The following is a 27340-nucleotide window of genomic DNA, read 5'->3' on the forward strand; positions in this document are numbered from 1 at the left end:
ACGTCACGACGTTCCAAGAAAAAAGAACGACGTGCTATCTGTCAGTTCAGAGTTGGCTGCTCAGTGTTCCTTTGCTTCCTCTTCTCGCAAACGGAGGGTCGATTGAAAGGAGTATGAAATGCGGAAATTAAGCGAATGAATCTTTTTTATTATCCAATCAGCAACTAAAAACAAACAGTGGGCCACATACGTCCAATTTTTATCGTATTTAAATACATTTGAATACTTTAATTATGGTAGGCTAATTGTTTTTCGAGCTGAAAATGCTCTTTTGAGGCGTAGTTGTTTCACATTTGGGGCTTGGCATATGGCACATAATTGTAGATGTTTGGATTGTTAATACAGGCAATGTTTTTAAAAGTTGATTTGAATGAAGTTTTTTAAATGATATCCAAGAAACTGTCCCGGTTCATTGACCGTCTTCAAACTAATCTTTTGTTTTTCAACATTTATCATTCATATCATTTTCACAGTTTAGTCCAGCATTCAACAGTAGTTTTTTCTAATATCATTTTCCCTCATCATCGCATCCGGAACGAAAAAGATACTGCTAGCTACAATAGTTGGCTTCTTCTTTCGTAGGCTATGTTCTTTTTCTTGCTAATGAGGGAGAGCTATTGTCATTCGCTTGATTGCAAGAATCAATTACCAGGGCTCACCACTAGGAGGTTGACAACTTGAGCCCCAAATTCTTTCGTATGAGACAAAATTATTCAGATTTTAGAGGGGGTGGTAGAATGCTAATAGGTTGGTGTTGCTTCGTCTCGTGTTGCTGTATCCATTAGGTGCCTTGAAAATGAACGGGACATTCAATTCAAGAACGACACAGCCAGCCGTTTGTTCCTCCGCGCCGCATTCGCAGACCGATTAAGGAGCAAAACCCCACTTGTGCATAGTGGTATAGGGCTATTTTGGTCATAAAACAGGTTAATTATTACGTTATGATCAATCAGTTAGCCTAATAGCCTACTACCACACAAACTGTTTAACAAATCTACGGCTTCAAAATAATACGAAGGAGTTTCTTCACGAAATGAAAGTACAGTAGGCTATAAAAGTGAAATTTCTCTATTTTTTTCTCTACAATCAGAACAGAAAGTTGAAAAACAATAAGAAATGAAATTGTGCATAATAATAAATTATTATTTTTTTTAAAAACACTAGACAATTTAATAAATTAGATTAAATTATTTCTGTAAACTAGGATTATTGTACATAGGCTAAGCCTTTATTTTAATTGATGTTTGCCACTAAACATTAAACCATTACAATTTTTGCTAAAAAAATAAAGACAATTTTCGCATTGTATCAGTCAAATTAAAAAAAAAACGACTACACTTTTATGTTTTTCTATAAATGCTTCAACAGTTTTAAAAGCATTTTGATATACCGCCACAGTGCAGCCATTAAATTGAGGTTTGAAAATTCATAGGCTATGAGGAACACGCACCTGATTCATATGTCAAATGTAAACTTGTGATAATATTAAGCTATATGGACTGCCGTTTAGTTGATAATTTTATTTCATTACCTTCTTTGTTTTCAAATTTATACTTTTTACTTTTGTAATTATTTCTTTCGTACGGTACGTCTGTTTCTGGTTGTTGTATGAATGTCACAATGTGTAACTAGAATTATTTTTATGGGGTGGTACGTAACTGACAAAATGACCTCTTATGGCCTTTTGCTAACATCTTGATTGTGTCATAATTCAACCAACTGTTATACAATGTATTGTTTTGATTAAAATATTTACTTTCTTGTTTGCTATATGGCCCAATCGAAAAAAATAAGTTGACCTGACTTCTCATCTTTTATGTTTTCATTTCTTGCGTTTGATCGTAATGTGCACCATATTGAGTCTAATGCAAATTAAACACATTATACCAGTTGAAAGATATATTTAAATTACTAGAGATTTTCTTTCCTTTTTGTGGATACCGTACGCTTGATTGAAAATAGTAGCTTTGGGAAAACAAACTGCTCATTAATTCGTTCTAGCGCCTTTACAAAAGCTGCGTCATAGCAATGCGCCGCCAGTGGTTAAAATCAGAAGTTATGTTTTGACAAGGGAAGAAGCGATTTTAGTCTGAGTCTTGACAATGATGGTTAGTCTTTTTTCTGATGCGTAGCCTACTAAGCAAAGTGGACTTTTCTAAACAAGCTTGTAAATTTTAATACTGAATTTGTAAAAAGATATGAAACAAATATTTATGTGATCAATTGCAGGAATATTGACAAGAAATTGAGAAGATCACAAGGATTTTTCATTCCAAAATTTAAATGCAGTATCCTAAAAAAATCAATAAAAGACAACTTATTATGATGCTAAAGTTAGACTGAGCAGTCGTTATTATTATTATTTATTTGCATGAGACAAGAATGTCCATGTTCAAATAACTGCAGAGAGAAAAACAAGCAACAACAACAGAAAAACATATATACAGATAACATATAAAGATAATAATAAAACAAGTACGGTATAGCCTACTGAACAAAAAAACTTGGATGCAGACCTACACCAGTGATCACATTAAGCAAGCTGACTGAAATAAAATTAAATTCAAACAAAATTTGATTGAGAAAAAGCTTGTACGATACTTGAAGATCATTGGTATAGCCCACGTATGTATGAGTTTAGTAAGACTTTTAATAACTTGTTTTAAAATTCAATAATGTGGAAAACTTGGACGTATCCTATTTTCTCCATGTGCTATCATTTTGTGATACACCATATTTCATTAGTTTCAAGCTGTTTTCTTTCAGGCAGTGGCTATTTGACCGGCACCGGTCTTTGAATCTGAAACACTATTTGACCAGTCATGACGTCACTATACAGGCACTTTTTTCTTTTTCTCTTTCAAAGCAAAAGACGAGAAGAGTGCCTATATAAGTTCTAAATTTGACAATAATGTTCAACTGATTCGGTGGCGCGTAGGATACGTCTCGTGCTGGTGTTCCAAAGGGAATGAGTTCGATACTACACGGAAGCGTTCTTTTTTTTTAATTTTTAAACTAACTTTTGACCCGAATTGACTCAATCGTTAGGCTGCTGCATTTTTGTGGTCAATTTTTAATTTGAGTAGCCTACAGCCCAATTAAGCCCAATTATGTCTTCTCAAATATGAGTAATAAAGTTAGAGTTTTTATTTTTCTTGAATTTGAGATGTGACCGTGTTTGCCAAACGACGCATTGGGCAATTTGCATTGCGTCGTTCTGCAAACACGGTCACATCCTCTTATGACGAACGGAAAATTATCCAGAGAAATTCTCAAATTCAAGAAAAATAAAAAACTCTAACTTTATTAGGCCTGTTCATATTTGAAAAAACATAAAAAATTGGGCTATAGGCTACTCCAATTAAAAATTGACCACAAAAATGCAGCAGCCTAACGATTGAGTCACTTTGGGTCAAAATTTATTTAAAAATAAAAGAACGCTTCCACGTAGTATCGAACTCATTCCCTCTGAAACACCAGCCCGAGACGTATTTTACGCGCCACCAAATCAGTTGAACATAATTGTAAAATTTAGAACTTATATAGGCACTCTTCTCGTCTTTTGCTTTGAAAGAGAAAAAGAAAAAAGTGCCTATATAGTAACGTCATGACCGGTCAAATAGTGTTTCAGATTCAAAGACCGGCGTCGGTCAAATAGCCACTGCCTTTCTTTTACAAATAAGCAAAACAGCAAATAACTGAAAGAGCAAAATTACAAGGTAGCGCAAAAAATGAGTTTTAGCATTTTCAACTTTTTTGTCGATATGTTCTACCTTACAACTGGTAGATATTTTTTGGCTGCTTGAGTGCTGTGAGTTTTATTAGGAAAACATTTAAAAGGAGAACATTTAGGCATTTTTTAGACCTCGAAGGACAACAAATTTTTATTCGTAATTAGGACATGTCCTCCAAAACCTTGCGCTAGTCTATATTAAAGGTATAAAACTGCATTAATATTTAATGTAAGTGAAACATTTGTATACAAAATACTGGTTTCCTTTTAAAATAAAACTGTACATATGTCTAATCAGACTTAATTTTTAACCAAAATTAGTCATACCAGTACGGTAGGCATAAAGCTAAAGAAATAGCTTTAACGTTCAGGCTATGTAAGTTACGTTATTTCGAGATTATAATCACTATTACTTTCAGCTGTACTGTTGGGTTATTATAAATGTTGTTTGAAATGGTATATTGTTACAAGAAATAGAAATATAATAAATTCTTCATCACTTGGTTTTGCAGTAAAATGAAAGTTTCAAGTAGTGTAAACCTTTTCAAAATGTACAGTCGCTTATTCCTGCATGGTTGTGTTCTGTGTTGATCACATTGTAACTCAGGGAAGCAGCATAGATGTGTAAGTATTTAACTGGACAGAGTAACTATTGTATATTAACTCATTACCATTAGCCGTTGTATTTCAACTCACTATCCTGCTAGCTCACTTGGTTAGCTCGAGACTTCGTCAACAAGAAACTTCAAGTTCAAGCGGCGCTGTTTTGACTCTTGGGGTGTGTGCTTGAGCAACGCATTCTAAGGACTGCTCTCCTGATTTATCAGTACCTAATGGATGGAATAATTCCCTCGCAACAATTGAAAAAAATTCGCCCTGTCAATTTCGGTATTCGGCCCTGTGTCAAAAGCCTCTACAAGTACGCGAAACTACCAGGAATAACCTATCAAGGCTTTGTCAGTTTGAGGATACAGATTCAAACAAAACCAAATTATCCAATGCTATTATTACATATAAAAATATGCCAAAAGATTTTAGGAAATCTAGAAAAAGAGCGTTTTACCAGGCCATCTAGTACAAAGCTCAGCATTTAGTAATGCAAGAGACTTTTAATCAATGACATGTTTTACAGTCCAAAACATATTAATGTTGATCTTTTTTCCAAGAGTTGTGCTACTAGGGGTGTTCAATTTCGGTTTGATTTGATTTCGATTAAAGTGGTATTCGTTTTCGTATCAGACATATTCGAAATTGTAGCTGCCCTTTCGACTGAACGAGGTTGAAAGTAACGCGAGTGGCGCGAAACCTGTCTTGTTGCATTTTGCAAGCAAAAAAAGACTTCGACACATGTGCATCGTCGATCATGTGACTATCACACGCTCTCGCGGGTCCAACGGCCAGTCCTGCACATGTGCGTTGAGGAAAGTCGTGCGCAACGTCGTTGTCTTCCACGTGCGTGCAGCCAACGGGAGGTGTCAGCTCTTCCGATTCCGATAGCCCCGACGTTGAGGCAACACAGGCGATGAGCGAAGACGCCAGACCACTCTGACGGAACTCTTCTCCATGGGCAGGGTCCAGACGGAAGACTCCAACAACAGTGATGATGATGAAATCAGCTCAATCTCAAATGAGATTTCCTATTTTATGAAGCAGAAGCTTGCTTCTGGGCAAGCTGATCCGCTTTCCTGGTGGAAAGCAAACAAAGGCGAGCTACCGCTGCTGAAAAAGGTAGCCGAGAAGGTGTTTGTGACCCCAGCGACCTCGGCTCCAGCGGAGCGACGTTTTCAAAAGCTGGCCTGACCGTCACGAAGCTGAGATCCCGACTGACGGGTGACCATGTCGATCAGCTTGTGTTGTTAAACACCAACATGGGCCTGGAGCTGTAGACGTTATTTTGTGTTCTTTTTCGCAAATTTTCACGGCATTTTTTCGTGTTTTCTAGCGAATTTTCATGGCGTTTCTTTCAATAAAATCACATTTTGCAGTGTGGTGAATAGTTGTGATATTCGAAATCAAAATCGGAAATCGAAAATAAATTGAATTTCGAATTCCGAATATTCAAATAATCAAAATTGAACACCCCTATGTGCTACCAATCCTGATGGCATCATCATTCATCATCACATTTCATATGCAAATGTCAAATAGTGTTTTTCAGTACGATACAAAGAAAACAAATACATTTTTTTAGTTTATTTTTTAAATAGTATCATATAGGCCACTCAAAATATTTGTGATAGTTTTCTTCAGTGTGCTTCATGTTCTAAACATTTCTTGGGTAAACAATGTTTTTTAGTTCATTTAATGTGCTTAAATTTTCAGCATCCTGCCATGAAGTATCAGTTGGAGTAGAGAGCAATGATGTCGTGTTTGATCCCATCATTTCCGGTGTCGGTGGTGGGATCGGGGCACTTCTTGGTTTTATCATAACAGTTGTTATCCTTAAATGTTTCTTTTTGCAAACAATCAAACGTCGCTTGTACTCCAAAAACATTCACCCTTCTCACATTGAACAAACAAATTATGCAGACCATCAAAGCAATGATGAGGAGGTAAAGTATTTATTATCAATATTATCACAAAATAATCCACTGTCGATATGTATTAGGAGTGGAAAATGCTTATGCAAACCAAAAATTATGAAATTTAAAATGCAGACCCAATTGGCTGCTTATCATAGCATTAGCTATTCGTTCTTACATTATTATTTTTCTAGAAATATTTGTAGCATGGTTTGGTGGGCGGGATAATCGGTGAAACTGGCCGGATCTGGCCCGTTGGTCATAGTTTGCCTATTCTTAAAAAAAGCATAACCTATATAAGTGTTTCCAACAAGTTCCACTTACCAGGCCTGTGGAATCAGAAAGGTTTTGTCAATGCCATGCATTTTATTATTTTGCATCAAAGTTTTATCATATTTTAGGTTGCAATGGTGTAGGACTGTACCATGAATCTTGTCAACAAAGCATGGCATTATTTTATATTTGTTTTTTTTTTGTGTATCTTTATACTATATCATAATATATTTAAACCTTTAACTTTGTTTGTTTTCTTTTTTATCCTCTACAACTATTTACAGAATGTATCTAAGAAGAAAGCACTTACGACTTCAGTTAGACTCAGAAATGAAAATAAAAAATCATCAAACACAGATCTAAGCTCACTAAATGAAGATTGTGTCGATGATGAGCCCAGAAATAATGGTAATCAGTGTAATTCTACATTAGAATTTGAAAAATAATGTTATCTATTTAGGACAAAACAGTATGTATTGAAGAATAGATACTCACAGTGATAGTAGGCTAACATTAGTTAAGCTACTATTTTCATGAAGCTGAGTTGTCATGTGTCTGTAACAGTTTCTTACCATTTCTGCACAGATGACATTAACGGGTCTATCATCAATGTTTTGTGCTCACCTTCTTTGGAAATCATGTTTCACAAACTTGTGAGCCAAAAGTTATCCCAGCTCAAGAAAGCCACTGCACAGTCTTGGCATTGTAGACATTTTTGCATGGTACAGGTAGGTTCAAGAGAGTCCTTGTGATAGAAATTTACTGCATTCATACATTTTGCGTAACTTTCAGAATCACTTGTAAAAAACCCAAATATCATTAAAAGAACTTGAAAAAGCACACTCCAAGCTAACCTTTACCGTTATGGACCAACATACCATTTTTTGTATACTTATTCATTTCTTTGTACATTTTCCGGTTGACAGCTCGACTAGATCCGTTCTACATTATTTAACTTTATCTGTGTTGTTTTTATGTGACAAAGTTCAACTATTCTGAAGTTAATGTTAGACCAGTTTATTGGGTTTTAGTTATCTTGACGACTTTACTAATGGCTCTCATAACTTACAAGTTTGAAGTAAAGTATTTGGTCGTGGTACCTATTTCATGCATATGTTGAATTTTCTTGTTCATTTACATCTTTTTCTGGATTACCTTTAAGTGCTGTACGTTTCTATGCATGAATTTAAGAGTTGCGGAGCCCATGTGACACTGCTAAGACAGAGATTTTTAAAGATATTCTTAATCGCATGACCTCACTTAACCACAGCTGTTATTTTCCTCATTGTGCAAAAAAAAAAATCAATATTATTTTTGTGCAAATTTTTTCAGATATTTCAATTGATCTTGGAAGAATATCGCTCGAAAAAGCAACTGAGCCAAACGGACCATGAGGAGATTCTTGAAGCAGCCACGAAGGTGATAAGGTTGATTTTCAGAAACAAATGTATTGAAGAAATAAATGGAATTGTCAGTTTTGTATGATAACATAATACTTTTCAGGAAAAATATCATTTGTGAAATCGTCATGCTCACAATGGTTGCATTCTTAACTTTGTTGGTAATTGTCATCCTTCACACATGGCGACCTGTAATGTACATGAGTCGCTGTATCTCTTCACTCTGTTGACCCAGTAGGGAATTATATCATAGAGGTCGTCTTTTGGAATATGAAGATCTTTTTCGTAGCCCGCACAGCCCTACCATAACATGCAATATGCGGAAGAGCAACAGTACACATCACACACCCCCTCATTATCTGTTCATATTATTGTTCTTAGAAACTGGATTCATCTTTGAGCATTTTCACGCTTGAGAGAAAAGAAGAGCATGATGAGGGTGACAAATACCTGGACAATAGCATCGACGGTGAAGCAGTAAAAGATTTGAACTCGTCGGGTATCTCGCAAACACTGGTATGCTCTTAAGGATAAAGCGTAGTTTCCGATGTGAATTGAAATTCGCAATGTTATATTTTATTATTTACAAATAAAACCTAACAACCAGATGGCATTTAACATAATAACATGAAAATAAACTAAAAATTACAACCGTTTTCGGCTATACTCATGTTAGCTCTTTTTGTGTATGTAGATCAGTTCTGTAATTTAAATTTATGAAGAACATCAGTCAGTTGGTTACTTGAAAAGGGCTGACATGAGTATAGCCGAAAACGTTTGTAATTTTTAGTTTATTTTTATGTTAGTATGTTAAAGCCGTCTGGTTGTTAAGTTTTATTTGTCTATGGTTTAAAAAAATCACCTCTCTAACGAAAATTGTATTTCATCATTTCTCAAAAACACTTAGTGGCTTGGTGAATGGAGTGTCCACCTTTGAGTTGACAGACGTATATTCGATGCCCTGTCAGGTCATACAAAAACTTTATAAAAATGACACAAAGTTTTGTTTGCCCTTTAGCACTCAACGTTAATGAATGGATTTGGAGAAACTATTAATTTAGCTCTAGGTCTATACACCTGCGCTATAACTGTCTGTCTTGTAAAGTATGTAAACCTAAAGCAACTCACATCTATAATGGCTACTTTATAATGGCTCTTTAAAAGCACTATTTTGTGGCAACGGTCATGACCTGATTTATTAGAGCAGTCTATGTATAGACAGTGCAAAATATAAGCAACAGAATTATTCTATTAAACATCGGCGACGTTTTTACTTAAAACCAGGGCCGGATTTATCAGTAGGCAGTTGCCTAGGGCGGCAAAATATACGAATATAATTACATTGATAATACTGTACGTGAATATAATAATTCACAACAGATATATTCAGATATATAGCAATTAATAAATATGTTATCACATCACACACATTTATAAACAGTGCGGCAAGTCGTGTATGGCAAGTCATCGCCCCTAGAGTACTTCACGCTTGATTGGTTTTCAACAATATGTGCTAATATTAATTTATTGATAATAATAGAAATCAAATCAATAAGAAATTATTGATTTGTTTGCAAGAGAAAAAGCCCGTCGGAAGCGATTTTAAACAATTAGTTCATTATACAATTTGACATTCATTGATGTATTCAAATAAACAGTGCAAATAACTTTTTTGTAAGGAATTGAAAATATAAATCGTAGCGCACCATCGAAAATTTTTTTTTGAGGGGCAGCACTTTTCTTATCTGCCTAGGGCAGCACTTAGGCTAAATCCGACCCTGCTTAAAACTCATGTTTATTCCTAGGCTTCAACCTATCTTGAAGTACAGGCAAGATTTGAAGATGCTTTATTGGAATGTATTGGACTTAAAAATGCTTCGACAATTCATGACGTTTTGGTCAAGTCTTTCAAAACCATTGAAGAAAATATTCAACTTGTTCAAGAATACGAAATAAAGGTTAATGCAATTGAACTGTGATTTTGCGGTTGTTTTGACGTTTGTTTGCATTTATTTAATAAATTTGCTGCCTATTTCTTGCTCTTTTTGCATAAGAGCAAGTTTGTTCTGAATTTAATCAAATACAATTTGTACCATTTAGTATTATACTTCGCATTTGCTACCGCTTGTTCAAACCAATTTTTTTTTTGGTTTTGACGTTTATGTCATTACTTCACCTTTGCTGGTACTGAAACCCCTCGCCAATGCAGATTTTTGTAGAAATTTACATCGTGGCCGTCTGGCGATGTTGAAACAACGTGAAAATGGTGACTTTTGTTGGCTGTGATGTACATTTGGAGACACATCATTAGGCCACTGATCACACCGTTTAGTATACTTTCATCAGCGCTGTTTTTCTACCTGCAGTGACATACGGTAGTACCTTGTTTCTTTGGACTGTAGTGTTTACTGACATTCGAATTCCTTCAAATCTTCACAGATAGCAGCGGATTCCTTCCACCGAAACTTGCTGATAGCCCAGGCTTATCACAGTGGTATGTTTGCCATGAGAGAATTGATGAAGTGAGTCGTTACATTGAAAACTATAGTGAAACCACTTGCACAAAGTTTTCTTTTCGAATCATCGGTATTGTGTAACCCGGTGCTTTCCAACTTTTTTCAGTTCGCGACCCACAACGAGATATTACAAATATATAATATACCAAATATGACCCACTGGTTGGGAAGCACTGGTGTAATTATTGATAATGTCAAATCAATACGAAGCGAATTTTATCAAGTGACTGACTGTGTCTTTATTTAGCTGAAAATCAACGATTCGAAGCAAAAACTTCAAGAATTTGTTTGAATCGTTGATAACTATGGCTGTGTAAAAGAATTGAATTTGTTTTTAAAAATGTTTAGAGCAACTATCAGCGCGTGTGTTTGGATGATATTTTAGATTTTTTTAATGATTTATTAGTTACCTGCAAAGCGTCAAATTGGATTCTTCTTTAATAGATACAATTTTGGTAGCGAGGTGACTTTCTTTAACCATAGACAGATAAAACCCAAGCAACCACACGGCATTTAACATAATATATTAGAGTGAACATAAAACTATAAACTACGAACGTTTTCGGCCATACTCAAGTTAGCCTTTCTCAAGTAATGCAAATAACTGATTTTACAATAACATCTACATTGAAAATAACTGATCCACACAATGAATTGAAAAACGAAATGCACAGGAATTTTTGCCGCGCGTAATTAACCGCAATGTGATGTGCCTTTCTCCTCTGCTTTGCAGTTTCATTCTTGTGCATTTCTTTTTTCAATTCATTGTGTAGATCAGTTATTTTCAATGTAGATGTTATTGTAAAATCAGTTATTTTCGTTACTTGAGAAGGGATAACTTGAGCATGGCCGAAAACGTTCGTAGTTTATAGTTTTATGTTCACTCTAATGTATGATGTTATATGCCGTGTGGTTGCTTGGTTTTATCTGTCTATCTTTAACAGATATTACCCAACATCTATAAATCCCACTTTTCAAAAATCTGCTCGAGAAACTTTTTGTTACTTTTTTGTCAGGAATCTTTTATATAAGAAATTATCAAGCTAGTTTAAAGTTTGCCTCTGCAGCTCTTGTTTATAGATCGGTGACCTGACGGATTTGGCTTTTTACTACGCAGGAAACGACGTCATTACTTCGAAGTCATGCTTCGTCGATTAGAAGAATCGGATCGGATTGGTCAGGAGGAAAGTAAAGCATTGTGGGATGGCATAAAAGATGCGATTGAAGACAAATACAACAAAATAACAACTGGTATTTTAACAATACAAGTGTATTAATCCATTTTTTTCCGGGATTGTTGGGGAAAAAGGTTTGGAAAATTGTGATTCAAGGCTATGTAAGATTTAATGCGTGTTTTATCGTTTCTCTATTAGTTGGATTTTGTTTTTGGAGAAAGGAAGCAGTTTTCTTTTTTCGTCAGTTTGTTTCTGTGTTGTGCCAGTTTGCTGCTGAACTGGTAGTTTTTACCTGTTTCACCCCTCGTGATAAAGTCAGTTGTGCTGAGTGACGAAGTGTCGGAAATAAAGCTGGTTATCATTCTTAACATCTCGTGGTAGCCTAGTTTGCAGTCACCAGAAGAACGCAAGATATTCTTTTATGGTTTTTATTTTCTTATGCATCCTGACACTCAACCGCTGAGAAAATGACAGATTGGACAGCGCTGCTTGTTTTAACCTCTGGACCTCATCAGTAGTAGTCTACCGCGCTTACCCTGACAACGTTGTTTTGGCCGCCATTTTTGCAGCAAATCACTTTTCCTCTGTTAAATTATTTTTATTTTTTATTTTAATAAATAATGAAGCCCGATCGTTTTTAGGACATCAAGATATGATCATGACGTTGCAGTCACGCCTAAACGAGCGCAGAAGAAAAGCAATTCAATCATTTAAAGACCAAAATAAAAAGGCCCTCAAAAAGTACAAATCAGATGCGACGTTGCACTCTCCATCTCAACGTATCCACGTCAGTGCTCATTGTTAATGATTTTTCAGGCTTTACTAAATTAATCTATGATGTCTTGAGTCAACCGTTTGCCTTCTGCAACTCTGACGTTAAAGTATAACTGCAATATGCGCTGCTTATCTTTGCTGTAACCTTTTTGCACCGGTCGAAGGCTTTGCCTTTTATCACAGTAACTCACGTGTTACTCGGCGATCAAAGCTATGCAATCGAGTACATAATAGTAAATTTTGTATCCATCTTCATAAATAACCCTTTTTTCAACAACACTTGTATCATGCCTATGAGCTGTAAATTCTGGAAGTTTCAATTTCTGATAATAATTTCTTCTGTGTATTAATTTCATTCCTCATTTCATTGATCAGTAGGGGGAAATTTGCATAATGATTTATCCAATAAAAACACGTTGGTTGGCTACATTTCTATAAATTATAAGAAGTCTTTGTTGCAAAGTACAGTATCACCAACTTTGTAGGTTACCTTAGAGATAAAACTGGCAACCAACCGGGTTGCTTCAATGAAACGTATTTATGTGAGTTTCTTTACGTTCATTCAACATCTTTGTGCAGAGTTATTTTGCTCTTCTGATGCGAACCAGACAAGAGGAAGAAGCTATTCTGGGAGCGTTAAGTAAAAGGGAAATCGGAGATGTAGAACAATTGCAAAAGGTATTTGACAGTGCATTGTCATGCCACTCGCGTTTGTTAACCGTTGCACGTGCACCTGAGTTTTTTGCTTTTAACTTGAAAAAGGTTTTGTGACTTTGTTAGATAAGTACTACGGTAAATGTAGTAAACCCAACCCTGTAATTTTCCAACGCGGATTACTTTATTTTCATTACTGTACCTAGTTCAATTGTATGTTTATTATTATTACTAGCTTGTTTGTCTTATTATTATCAGATTTCTTTATGCTGCGAGAACGTTTTTTTTGTTTTCACCAGGAAGCAAAATCGAGTTTAGACATCGAGTATGAGGAAATGCAGGAGAGGTTTTGTGAATCCTTGTCATCACATGAAGCTTTGACAGAGAAGGAAGGGCAACTAATCATGAACGAACTCCTCAGGAAGAACAAGGTTGCACTTATGAATTTTCACACACTTAACTTTTGGACCGCTTGCTGATAGTCGATCCCGCGTAATTTATCCAATTTTTATTTCCCCACAATCTTCATGGTAAAATCGACCATAAAAAATGTCCTGAGAAAGTTCCTTAAAATAGAATGAGTTTCGCTCTCGGCACTTCATTTGCCTGTAGTGTGGTGTTCTGCTGCTGGTGGTATATTTCTTTTGGCCTACTGAGGCTTCAAAAACTACTTTTGTTTTCAGAAAGCTGACGAGGATGTGGCTTCAATTGTTCAAATTCAAACCAAAATAATAGAACGTGAATCAACATCGTGTCGAAGTTTTCAATCGGCTAACCCATCACGCTTCAATTACGGGGAAACTGAAAAAAACGCTCGCGATCAAATAACCCGTGAAGACATGAACGACGCTAAGTCTTTTCTCAACCAACAAGTTTTCCTGGACGACGAGTGAGACCTTCCTAATGCCAATTTTTAAAAACGTTTTTGTATTGTAACCATGTTTAGAATCGTACTACTACTTCACGCCACGCACTATCGATCCCAGCCTCATGGGTGAAACCAGTGGCGGCTGGTGGCCTCCTGAATTGGGGGGGCTGCAAGGCAGCATATCCAAGAATTGTTGGAGGGCGATATCAGGCGAACCTTGCGGGCGTGTCGCCGAAGGCGACACCCACGGGGGGGGGTCTGGGGGGCCTCCCCCAGAAAATTTTTTACAATTACATTTAATTTGGTGCATTTTGAGAGCATTTTCAAAAGAAATTTGGGAGTGGAATAACAGTCAAAAATGCTGCTGTAGAGCTTGAAAAATACTAATATTTCAAATTTTTATATTCAAAATCAGTGCTAAATACAAATCAAACTATGTTCTATGCACTTCGTCGTTTTCTCAATAGTTCGCTCAGTTTGTTGTCTGCAAATATTTATTGTCGATCGCCGGCATCGGACACGATTGTCCACATACGATCCACACAAAAAAATACACAGAAACAAAAGACAAACAGAAGTACATTCACAGGAATGACGCTGAAGTAAGCAATAAATTTATTAATCAATCGTCCATTTCAGATCATGCGATCCATATCACACAAATTAAACATGCGAAACAAAAATCAATATTCAAAATGAAATATCATACTTAATCTGTTCAAACACCCAACTATAAAAAGAAATTTAAACTTTATCAATCGATGAATGTTGATATCACTGCTGTGCCATAGCAGCCATCAAGGCTAGGTAACGGCATAGCCTACATAGTGGTATTATAATGAAGGAGGTAGTTTGAGTTACGATAGCAGTCATACCTTATCAGGGAATCAACAATAGAGTTTGACGATGATTCACATTACCCAACAAAAAAAAGGCCCTTTTCCGTTGTAATGCATCAAATGTTATATGACATACAATGTTACACAAGACTTGATGTTCACGTAGCCTACGCTATAATGTTTGGGCAAATGGTGAATAATTCTAAATGCATTATTGAATGCAACACGCAAGCGATTAATTCACGTTGGTGATAATTTTCCCATGGTGACATGCATACATTGGGGTACAATATGAACGGAAGAGAACATTTTTAACTTCACTGGAGCTCTTGTAAAATTTTAATTTATTGGTAAAACAGTATAATGATCGTACTTGTCGGTTTATATCCTTGCCATCACACATTGCCGTGTCAAGAAATACACCCAAGTATCTGACGCTATCTACAGATTTGATTTGACTTCCGTTGAGCCGTGAAATTGGATTTAAATTTAACTTTAAGTGATTAGTTAGAAAATACATAGCAAACGACTTTTTGCAGTTAAAAACGATCTCATTACAAAGTACATAATCTTCGCACACACACAGTATGTTGCAGTATACATGTAGTATAACCGTAGCTACATCTTTTTTGGAGCACCCTGCATGTATGCACCCACTGCTCCAGAACTAAAAATGCTTGGAAGTTAACATTTTTTATTCTTTCCTACAAAAATTATCTTTTGCCAGCTGAAGCCAGCTAGCAACCCTGCATGTATCACAATACAGAAGGACAAAGACAAAATCTCAATTCTATCACAAGTATAAATGCCCACTGGATGGCAAGTATAATTCAGTTCAATTCAAATTATTTTTCTTTGACAGAATGCAAAAGAAATGATATTGTAAAAAAGAAATACAGTAACAAAACCAACAAAAGGAAAAGGTGGCAAAACCTTAATGGTTTAAGACGTGCATGAAAGGATCTAATATTGCGGTATATGCATCGATAAATATAGTTAAGCACGGCCACCAAACCTGACACTTTAAAACAAGTAGATGAATTAGTTAAGAATCAGTCGCCTCCTCATTCCAGAAACAATTGGAGCGCCAATTCTTAAAGCAATGAGAACACGACTGAACCTAACATTACAAAAACAAACAAATACACACACACATATTGTAATTATAACCATTGATCTCGCTCAAGCCATAGGTGCCACATTTACTCTTTGCTACACATTACTGAGCATCACATATAAAGGACAGCGGACCTTTATTTATAGATGAATTCCATTCGGCGACTTTTTGCCATGGCAAAATGGTCAATTACCCTCTCGTTGAAATCTTTGGTTTCAGTTATTAAGCGATTTTCTATTGACACCATGGCTAATGCAGAAAGTCTTTCAGTACACATGGTGCTGCGGGAAAAGGTTTTAATCCTTTTCAGTGATGAAAAGCAACGTTCTGGTTCTGCTGTTGACATTGGAGTGGTAAGTAGAATTTTAGCTAGCTTTATTACTTCAGAAAAAGTTGATTGCATTCCTTCCAGGTTTAGCAACGAAAGCAGCTGCACAAGTCCACTCACTGAATGCATGTCATTTCTAGAATAGAGAACAGACAGCTCCGGTTTGAGCTTGTCTTTGATTAACATAGGGTATGCTTCACAACATTTTTCTAAAGCTTTTTCTGGAAACTGTCTTGCATATTGTGAAGCATTTTTCAAATTAAATAAAGTGCTTGCTTCAAGATGATTGGTGAACTTGAACCTTTCTTGACACTGCATTAAGACAACATCACATACTTCTTTAGCATCAATGATTTGGGATTCAGGCATTCTCCGTGTGGGTGAAGGTGACTCATTGTCTGCAGCAATGCCTTCCCTTATTCTTTGTATTGCTGACAGAAAATTATCCAGAGAGCACTGCACTTTGAATGACTCAAGCTCCACAGACTGCAGCTGAGCAAACAGTATGTCAACATGAGGCATGATTTTCGAAAAGAAATCTAACCAAAACACAAATTTTGGATCTATGAGCATTCGTTTTATACCAGCAGCAGCAAAGCCAGTCACCGAAGAGTTGCTTTGTTCCAAAGTTGAGCAGCATTCTATAAGTGCGTCTTTTACCTCCGATACAGCATTCACCGTCCTGCTTTTAAAATTCCATCGTGTTGCTGATGGGCGAGGAATACGCCTTTGAGCAACTTGGTCCAAAGCAGCCATTCTTTGAGGAGATTTGGAGAAAAAACTTGGGATTCCCGAAAGACTGTTAAAAAAGACTCTGACACTGGTATTCTGCGAAGTGGCTTTTTGTATAACCAAGTTTAGCTGGTGTGCATAACAATGGACAAAGTGTGCATTGCTATATACTTGCTTGATTCTTGATTGCACACCATTTCTTGCACCACTCATAGCAGCAGCACCATCATAAGTTTGTGCTACAAGTTTGGATGTATTGCTCCCAAGCAAAACTTTAAGTTCCTGAAATAGGATTGAAGACAGAGCTTCTGCTGTCTGGTTAGCAGGATTAAAAAAAACCCAAAATCTTTCAACAGGCTTCCCATGACTTTCATACCGTAGTACAATCACCATCTGTGTCTTCTCTGAGATGTCAGTAGTTTCATCACACATGATTGCTACAAATTCAGACTGTGATATTTCTTCTTTAATTTTGCTTTTGCAAAGCTCAAGAATCGTTTCCAAAAGCTCATTTTGAATAGTTTTGGATGTACCTTTGAATACCTTTGCAGAATTAAAATGATTTTGGAAGCGTGAGTCAAGATTGGAAGCAAAATCAATTAACCCCATGAACACACCAGGATTTTTTGAGCCTTGACTTTCATCATGTCCCCTTAATGGCAATTCAAATCTGCCACAAAATTTTATACAATCTATAATCTTTGACAATACTGTTCTGTTCTTCGTTACTTCTTCATTATGTTTAGTAATGGAGAGTTGATATCCAGAATCTATAAGTGTAGCAATATTAACTCTGCCAAGCACTGAAAGACTCAAAGTATTGTTCATGTGGAAAGTTGATCTACTATGCTTCTCTGTCTTTCTACTGAGATGTTTCAGGTCTTTCACACCTACTTTGGTCCAGGAATGTTCTTGATCTCCACCAAACAGTAAACAGGGAAAGCAAAAGAAAGCATTTTCACTGTTGCAGCCACACAGCCAGTCATGATCATCATACACATTTCTGTTAAACTTCCTTGCATAAGGGTTACCTCTACTGGTGGATGATTGGGAAATGTCAAGGTTTGGAGTGGGTCTTCCTTGTGCTTTGATGCTAAGTTTTTCTTGCAGAGACAACTGGGAAAACCTAATTTTTTTCAATGACATTACAGAATTATCCATTGTATATAAATTGCAAAATGTTCCAATTAAAGTGTAAATTATTATAGCATAAACCTGTTAAGACAAATGAAATCATTGTCAATTTTTTTAAATGAAGGTAGATTCAGAGTCAAAATAAGAGTATCCATATATATATGATATTTTTTTTTTATTTATTTGCATCAGACTCAAGATGAAAGTAGAAACAAAGCAGATACTCAACTCCGAAGAGCTGAGTCGTAATGTACCAAATACAAAGATTGAGTGTAACAGTCTGTTCGCATTAGTTCATATATCCATTGGTTGGAAGACAAGTTACAGCGGGTTACAAACTGATATAATTTTTTACAAATGAAAGCTTGAAAAATGGTGATATTGTTATCAACGAATGCAGAGGTGAACGTCTCTGCAGATTAAACAACATTCTGTAACAATTATTGTATCCAACACGTAAGCGATTACTACTGGATAGAAGATAGTTACACCATAGTTGACAGGCATATAAAGGCATACAATAGGAACGAAACAACACATTTTTAACAGCAATCAAACGTTTGGAAAACCTTGCTTTTAACATGTTTTCAGAACAATACAATGACCGTAATTGTCGTTTCATGTCTTTATCATCAGGTAGAAGCGTTAATTATTACTCCAATATATTTCAAGGGTCTCAAAGCAGATACGATTTTTATTTAAATACCGTATTATATATGATCGGATTATAGCCAAATTTCAACATCTAGGCTTTATATAAAACACCAACAGTTTTGTTGCAATTAAATATAATGTCATGAGAAACTACATACATTTGACAAACATTGATGAGTTTCTGGAGTCCCTTGACACTTGATGCAAAACAACACAAGCCTTCAGCATACATTAAATGATTGAAGACAGGAGTTGCCAATGCAGCAGCCAACAGAAAGACCGTTTAATTCAGAAGATAAATCATTCATGTAGATGCACTTCTGCAGCATACCGGTACTAGACCTAGAGGGCAGACACTAGTGAAGCACCTAACTTAACTATCTATCACTCCTGACGGATCACTGAGTGGAAACAATTATCGTTCCTTGCCCTAGAAAATACTATACCAACCCTCAGCAGCATGGAGTCACATGCAAAGATCAAAACTGGGCAAAGATCAAAACCCTAACCTTATTCCTAACTCTAACCCTTACCTTAATTAACCCTACCTAACTTTAATCCTAACTCTGGCAACACCTGATTGTAACTATGGCAACAAGTGTGTAAAAATAGCCACTTTGTAATAACAATAATAGGATGGATAAAGAAAACCGGACATAAAAGAAACCCATCCTCAGGCAAAAGCAGGTTTCGATGTGGCCCAGGAGAGCAGGTGTTGAGCTCTTTTTATGGTCAGACTGCACATCACAGTCACACAGTAGCCTAAGACGATTGAGGTTCGAGATCCAGTGTAAGTTATTGTTTCTTGTCCTAGCACTATTGTTTCTTGTCCTAGCACTGTTGTTTTCTTGCCCTAGTACCGGTACATCCTATAACCTGTTGAATACCCTAATCCTACAGCTATCACATTTACAGTCATGTCTCATCGCTACTCTGCGAAACAAAACTTAACTTTAAAAAGTCTGTAGAATTATTCGGTTAGGGGGGGGGGGCTGTTTTCCATGCAGCCCCAACAGATTCAAAAATTGCTGTTATGTATTCTGTAAAATACCAAAAGAGGTGGAGCTTCAAGGATATTTTTTAGCCAATCAGAGCACTTGAAATCCAAAATCTGGGGCTGCAAAGAATGTTGTCCCAAAGCCATGTTTCCAAACAAATTTTTAAATATTTTAATTTTCAATCCGCAATCCATAAGTGAAAAAAGTAATCGGGTCGGACAAACACAGAGGAAAACATATCTTCCCTTTTTTCTCTTTCTTTCAGGGGGGGCTGCAGCCCTGCAGCCCCATGGCACGAGCCGCCACTGGGTGAAACACCGGTGTCTATCGCTGTCAATTCTTGTTACAATCGGTTGCCGAAAAACATGTAGTTGATTGGATAATGAATAGTCTTAATGGAAAATGGAAGCTACACAGTGATGGTTAGCGAATCGCAAGTTGCTCGCTGTTCTAGCGAGTACAGCCGTGTGCTGACTGCCAGGAGGAACACTCCTCTCAACATAAAAAAGTTAACTAAGCGAAGACTGATTGACATATCCAATTTCCAATAGAGCGATCAACATAACGAGAAAAAACTGAATACAAATTCATAGGAAGCCAAGTTAATCTATCTTGTAAAAACTGAATCTTGCGTCTGCTAAAAGTTGACGTTTTGTACTTCGTATAATAATTTGGTGCTTTTTTTAAAGGATAAGTGAAACTTGCATTTCAGAGACAGACATGCAATTAGCATTGAGTACAAGGCCTTCGGTTTGCTGCTGAGCAACTGTGAAGATCTAAGTCGCGTGACGATTTATCACGGGTTGGATGCGGAACTGCTGAAGAAAGAGATCAAGGTGTTGCTTCTGGAAAAGGAAGAAGAGCGATTAAACTCTGATGAGGACGTCAGTAACTTGGTGCGTATCCTTGATGTCTTAAAAGTAGTGTTTTTCTCCAAACTCCAAATTTTGTGTCAATCCCTTTTTTTCTGAAAAAAAACTTTCAGCTTTTTTCTACATATTTGCTGGAGCTGTAATTTAAAAAGAGGTGCATGAAGCCATCGTAGATAGAACAAGACAAATAATTGTACTTTCACTTTTTTTTCCAGCTTACATGTTTTAATGCTGCTTGTAACTATACGACGTCTTGTCGAAGGTTTTCCAAACGTTTTCTAGAAAAAAATAGAAGAATTATTTAATTTGAATTGTATCTCTTTCAAAACAATCATCTCATAGATAACAAAATTGCAGCTTACTCCACCGGTTGGTGTTACGATTGAGAGATTGTACTGGTTGAATGTTATTCAGGTAAAGAGATTTGATGATTTTCGACTAAAGCACCAACAGGAAAACGCCACCTCATATGCAGAAGCTGGTTGCAACACCCGTTCCTCGCTTGGCATCAAAGTAAATTGTTTTTCTTTTAGTTTGCGTTAGACCAGCGGAGATTTGGTGTCGACTTTGGCTAAACTGTAACTCCAAAGAACATTCGAATCGTCGTCGTCGGCTCCAGATCATCGCCATTGGGCTTTGTTTGGTCCAGGTCCAAATTGAGATAAAGGCCATTTGCTTGTACGCTTGTTTAAGGTCGTCGTGGCTACGCGAGGGCTACGCACACACTCTTGGCCAGCTCCAGGGGAACTGGTTGCATTCGAATACTGATTTGATTACCATCATCCATTTTGCTTCAAAGAAGCCTTGATTATACTTGTGTTAATCGTTATCTCGATATCCTCGAGTTGAAAGAACCTCTTTAGAAGCTTAATCATGGCGTTTGTGTATTGCATGCTTGTAGTGAGTTTAGCTTGAAGCCACTTCAACAACAACAAATACAGACTGACTAAGTGACCGAGATTTACATAGTGAAGTTTCCGCTAAATGGTGAAGTGTTGTCGTTGTTGGCTCTGAACTATTTTATCCACTATATGTGGCTAGATAGAGACTTTTTTAAATGTTTTGTTCAGCCCAAGGGCTGAATCAGCATTGTCTATTTCAGTCATTTTTTCATGCTATAAATGTTTTACCAAGACATCATCAACGGAGGTTGTATGTTAGACCATGCAAAATAAACTACAGTATCTCTTTTTAGCAATCATTTTTATGTGATCTGACGGCGAGCGCTCTTCTCAATACCTTGCTCCCAGAAACAAGGTCCACAGACAAGCTAACTCGCTATCAGTCCGCAATCAAGGTAGTCTAACCCTTGTAGTTATTGCCTATTCTTAATCCAACAACGGTGTGTATCCAGCTACGGCGCGAAATTAAATCGAAACATATATAATATAACGTTTTTTTGTTTTTTTTCTTGTGTGTTAATTGCTTTAATGCTATGTCCTAGGTTTTATTTTTTATTTGCATCGAAATGAGTAGCATTTCTTGCAGGCATCAGTCCGTCTTTTAACAAGGTCTTTCTTTATGAAGTCTGAGCCGCAGTTTAAAAATCAAATAACCCCCCCCCCCCTTCAGGCAGGTGTGCTTTCCAAAGCCCGTAACAGTGAGTCCGTTGATGAGAGGAGTTTGCAAGGACTTATTGATGAAGGAAGGGAAGCAGCGCAACAACTGGAGGCCAAACTGCGCCAGGAGCATGACATTCAAGTCAAGGTGTGTTTTATCTCATTTTAAAAACTTGCATGTTTGCACAATTAAAGCAGATTCGGTGATAATATTGTTAAAAATTCTGATAGGGTTGAAGTTGTGCTGAAAGTAGCTCAAGAACTTGAGACCTTGAACACGAGAAGTGTCCAACAAAGTGGGTTGACTCTACTGTGCTTTTGTGTAGGTTCCTGCTTTAAAATTTCTCTGATATACATTGATCCAATTTATTTTGTACGGATGTGAATTCATGCTTTACGTTATATATTTCAGTAGGTTCTTAATTGCGGCGATCATCTCTTCGTTTTTAGCTTACCAATTGCTTCTTACTGTCCTTTTTGTTGTGTCCTTTTACTTTCGTTCCATTTATTTTTGTTTCCTTTTGCCAATAACAATATAAAGTTTAATCCTGTCATGATTCCGTGCTGTATAAAGTGACCCACTTTCTCAGATCATCAAGGAACGGATGAAAGCTGAACACGAAGCGAAGTTGAAGAAGCTGGAGGAGGAGCTGGATGTTCGTCCCTACAGCGCCTCATCGTTTTCCACAGCTGAAGCTTTGGAGAAGTAGGCTGCATTATACTTTAGAGCAAAGTGATCGGAACGCCCGATCAATCTGATAAAAATATAAAGAGCCCAAAATGTCGATACTATACTCATGTTCAGCAAACGTTTCGATTACTAAACTGCGTTTCGAAGCGTTTTCTGAACATGAGCAGAGTATCTAAATTTTGGATTCTTTAATCTATATGTTTTGATTAAATTTTACTTCAAATCTATCTGCCAACACCAGTTCATTCTGTGCATGAAATTGCTGATTATTATTTACCCAAAGCTGAATATTGCACAGGTTGTTACGTCATGAAAGGAACAAACGTGACGTAGAATCGGCTAAAGCTGACATTGACGTCACAACGATGACGCAAGTCTACTTAGAGCGCATGAAGTTTCAAAACAAACTGGAAATTACACTTCAGGTAGAATATTGACATCAAAAATATAGAAGCGATTTCTTCAACATTCGCTTCTATTCCAAGCAAAATTCAAGAAACTGCAGCGACTTGAATGTCATACTTGCTACATTTATTTCCGATACCAAACCAATATTTGTTTAAACTTCAATAGAATTGTCAAAAAATAACTGCGATCATCCATTTTAAGTTGGCTTTTTACCGCTTTCGCTTCTACACTCCTGTGTGGCAGAGTACTGTGTCTTTCATCCATCACACCTGCTTATAGACTGGAGAAAGTGGTTTGGTACTTGACAACTGATAGAGCTTTGTAATGGCGTCTTGAAAACAAATTTAGGATAGTTCGTTTAAACGGGGCACATGTTCTCTGAAGCAAAGCCTAAACAGGCTGATAATGTGGCCATGCAATCTTGCTACGCTGTTGTTAAAATTGTGTATATTGTCTCGGTGTGAGGTTATAGGCTAATTCCAGTTTGGTGGTTTGAAATATTCCTGTGTGCAACTTACCTACTGTACTTTATACACTGTGAAAAACTTCATTTTGTTCATCAGGAACTGGACAGAAATGTAGTTTGTAAACTTGCGATGCTGATCGGAATGAAACGAAATGACATGCTGGAGGTTGTCAGAACTGCAGTACATCGAGGCAAGTAATTTATTTTTGTATATAAAAAAAAAGAAATATTGTCCCTTACCAGGCTAGGCGCGTAATACGCCGCCAATTTTTGTTGTATGGTTCTTTTGACCTAACCCCCTCAAGTACAATGTTTGCCACAGTAGGGCATTGACATTGTAATGTGTCATTCGCTCTGCACTACTTACACATTCTGAGCGCGAAGAAGAAAGATTGCCGATGTTATTGGGGTATTAACTCGACAAGTGTTGAACGCGTGTACTTCTGCAAACGCCAACGTTCTAACTACCAGGCCACTGTGTCCGCTAGATATTTGGTGTACAAACACTTGATCACTTTGCAGTGAACAATACAGCTTCCCACTGGACTACGAAAACAATTTTTAGTTCTGCAAGTTACAAAAGAAGTATGTTTTCGAGGCTAATTTAACTCTCTATATACGTATCTGTATACACAAACGTCCAAATAAATACAAGTAACATGCAAAAGTTTTCGCGTGGTTGGACAAATATCATCAAACATTGGAATTATTACCATAAAATTTGTGGAGTTTATTGTATTACTTTTTTTTGTGTAGAATCGGCAAGTGAAGTGGAAACCAAAAAAATTCTTTCCGAGTTTGCCGTGTGTTGGGGTGACGTGCACGGATTTGCAACGCGTCCTGTCAATCATCAATTACACGAAACGCGGTTGGTTGATGAAAAACCGCTCAAGCGTTCAAAGCTTAAACCTCTAACGAAGTTCCGCCCCAAGCAGAGTCGTGGCCGAAAAAAGAAAGTTCTCAAAGGAATAGCTCCAAGTGAAGATATTTCTTGATTGTCAACTTTTTATGAAGGTCTTTGCCCATAGCTCAAACGATAGAAATCTGAACGTGCGACAGGAGATGGTAGGATCACAATGTGAGCAACTTCAACAAAACTATGTCATTTAGTGGCAACTCACTCGCAGATTGAGCAGTTTCTCGGCCGTAACTCTTTGACTTCAGACGGAATCTTTGCACGATCAACCTTGGAAGCTGGGCTCGCTTCAGTGGCCCAGCTTTCAAGCTTCCCAAAGCAAAAGCAATGTTATGCCAAGATCAGCTGGTACTTCTAAAGAAGGTTCCTCAAATTTAAATACATAATTTGACATTTTTTTAGTCAATAACTTCTTGGAGATGTGAGGCGACCTGTAAATGGAAATCGGTTGTAGTCAAATTTTACCGCGCCCCTGAATATACACCGCAGCCTTTGTATTGATATAACCTAAACATGTAGCCTACGGTACAGATATAATACTGTAACTTATATTGGTGTCAAATTTCAGGGTTTTAGTGCTACCTTTGTTCTCTTTGCCGCATTTTATACAATTTTATATCAGATTTTTTAGTATTGCCTGTTTGTTTTTATTATTGTTTTCCTTTTTTACCAGTCAGTGCCCAGATTTTTTTAATCATATGCTGAATGCAGTTCTGTTGTTTCTTTCTCGTAAATGATGCTTGTTTAAATTCATTAAACCAAACGACCAAACTGAAACAAGTAGCTATCAACCAACACCACAGTCTTGTTTATGTGGCATCTGCCAGCCCATAACTAATATGTTGGAAGAACTTCTCTGGGTGGAGTAAAATCGAAGTTTGTATTTTTCTTAATATTTCTAAACGATTGTGTTTTTTGTTTTTCACCAGTTTTAAGCACTACTGTTTTCTAATTTGAGGTTTTATGCATAGTGGTATTATCAAAAAGGTTTCTTTTGTACCTTAGAGTATACTGTAGTTGCCTATGTGTAATTATTTTTGGCTTCACTGTAGTCTTGTTTTGCACTTTATGCGCCTATGAAGCATACAAAACATTGCATTTGTGTACGGTACCTCACATATGAAGAATGTTCGGAAAGTCGGTGTCCTGCTCTAATCTCCAATTGCTCAATGCGCATCCGCAAGCTTCCATTGGCTTCGAGGAATCTTCTACCTTTGTTTTCTTGGAAAATTGGTCTTTTTCGCGTTATTTAATGGAAGGACAATTAATTGAAACAAGCGCTTTGAAAGTGTGTTTAGAAACTTTACAGAAATAGGCTGCGTCTTGACTTTGCTCATAGCCAACTAGCAGCCTAGTAACTTGACTGACTGCTGGTAAAATTAACGCAAGAATTGCCGAAGCTCATTAAAAATTGACCATGAAACTTTTTAATACCGTTTAACGAAACTTGAACAGCATTAGAACAATTAACCTTGTTTTTTATATAGTTTTCAACTCTTAAATATTGAAACTTTTTTAAAGGCCCGTGCCTTATAATTGTTAGAAGGCCATTTTACTTATTGTAGCCTACTTTTGGCTAGTTGATCACTTGCTTAGCTTATGTCAGGGGTGGCCAAGAGCCTCATCTTTTCTTTGTCTACTGCAAAGCGCCACACTCTCATCATGGACATAGAAACACATTGAGGCCTAATATCACCCCGCCTCTTCCTCACTGATACACATACTTTTGCTCAACTGGATTTATGGTAAGTGTTATACACACGAAGATGACAGAAATATTCAATTAATTGGTATGCATGTTACAATACTAGGCTAAGTGGAATTTTTTACAATCCTCTTCGAATCTGAATTATTCGTTGTTGCCAATCGAAGTAGGCTAACTCGTTGTTCACGTGAGTGTCTCGATGTTATGTATTTTTAGGTAGACTTAAATGCAGTTCGTTGGACCTTAGGGTGGTTTTCCATTGGCACGTATTTTTGTTACTCAGTGCGGTTCCTTTTCCTAAAACATTTTCAGTTGATCCTCCTCACAAAGATCAGTCATATCCAACTCAGTTGTAGCCTCATTTGGAACTAGCGGGGCTTTCGAACAGTCCTTCACTAAATTAAACAGGTTGACGAGGAACGAAATTAGTTGCCTTTTCTGTTGTAAATTACGGAACAGGAGCACAAAGCGTTCTTGAGTTGCATATCCAATACTTTGCCCAAGCTATTCAGGGCGACGTTAGTGACTTTCTCACTGACTTTTAACAGAATGATGAAATGTCTTAAACTGTGATAAATTTTGTATATGCACCTTAAACAGATTCAGTTCATTGACAAACGCAAACATGCTTTACGCTCTGTTAGGTAGCAGTTTTACCATATGCTGAAACTTTAAATCGACTTGGTCCAGGATCGTAAGGGCAGGTCAGGTCCAATCAAAGGCCAGGTCCATAATCCAATGAGGTTCCCGAGTGCTCAGGATGATCCTTGTTTTTTTTCTGTGATGAACAGTTTCACCGTATCTCAAACCTGTAAGAAGAAAGAGAATAGCTTATCACGCTTTTTGACAGCCACCTTAGAGTACGTACACTGCTTCCGTAGGTCACCTGACAGCTCTTAGTCCTACTCACTGATGAGATTCTCACATTGTTCGAACGAAATTGAGCACATGAGTGCGAACGTAGTTGACGGTTTCCACCACAGCTCTATGACGTTGTCTAAATTAA

The 27340-nt window shown here is 36.9% G+C and overlaps 1 protein-coding gene across 1 annotated transcript; it reads left to right on the forward strand.

The window, feature by feature from the left end:
- Nucleotides 1-4244: 4244 nt before the first annotated feature.
- On the forward strand, nt 4245-26509 carry LOC145769087 (uncharacterized). The gene is made up of 21 exons (XM_082580682.1): nt 4245-4357; nt 6056-6285; nt 6813-6936; nt 7114-7256; nt 7861-7947; nt 8310-8444; nt 9734-9886; nt 10368-10450; nt 11562-11695; nt 12261-12406; nt 12973-13071; nt 13347-13478; nt 13731-13936; nt 20430-20613; nt 21004-21102; nt 21785-21886; nt 22162-22296; nt 22739-22854; nt 23138-23264; nt 23811-23904; nt 24470-26509. The coding sequence occupies exons 1-21, from the start codon at nt 4354-4356 to the stop codon at nt 24706-24708; spliced, it is 2772 nt and encodes a 923-aa protein (XP_082436808.1). The 5' UTR covers nt 4245-4353; the 3' UTR covers nt 24709-26509.
- Nucleotides 26510-27340: the final 831 nt, after the last annotated feature.

This window comes from Aplidium turbinatum, chromosome 4 (assembly GCF_918807975.1).
Source record: "Aplidium turbinatum chromosome 4, kaAplTurb1.1, whole genome shotgun sequence".
In the NCBI taxonomy this organism is placed as follows: Eukaryota; Metazoa; Chordata; class Ascidiacea; order Aplousobranchia; family Polyclinidae; genus Aplidium; species Aplidium turbinatum.

Excerpts from the sequence above, each read along its gene's own strand:
- LOC145769087 (XM_082580682.1), top strand. Across the intron at positions 7,257-7,860 it reads GACATTTTTGCATGGTACAG|ATATTTCAATTGATCTTGGA; the intron begins GTAGGTTCAAGA and ends AAATTTTTTCAG. Across the intron at positions 13,479-13,730 it reads AACTCCTCAGGAAGAACAAG|AAAGCTGACGAGGATGTGGC; the intron begins GTTGCACTTATG and ends TTTTGTTTTCAG.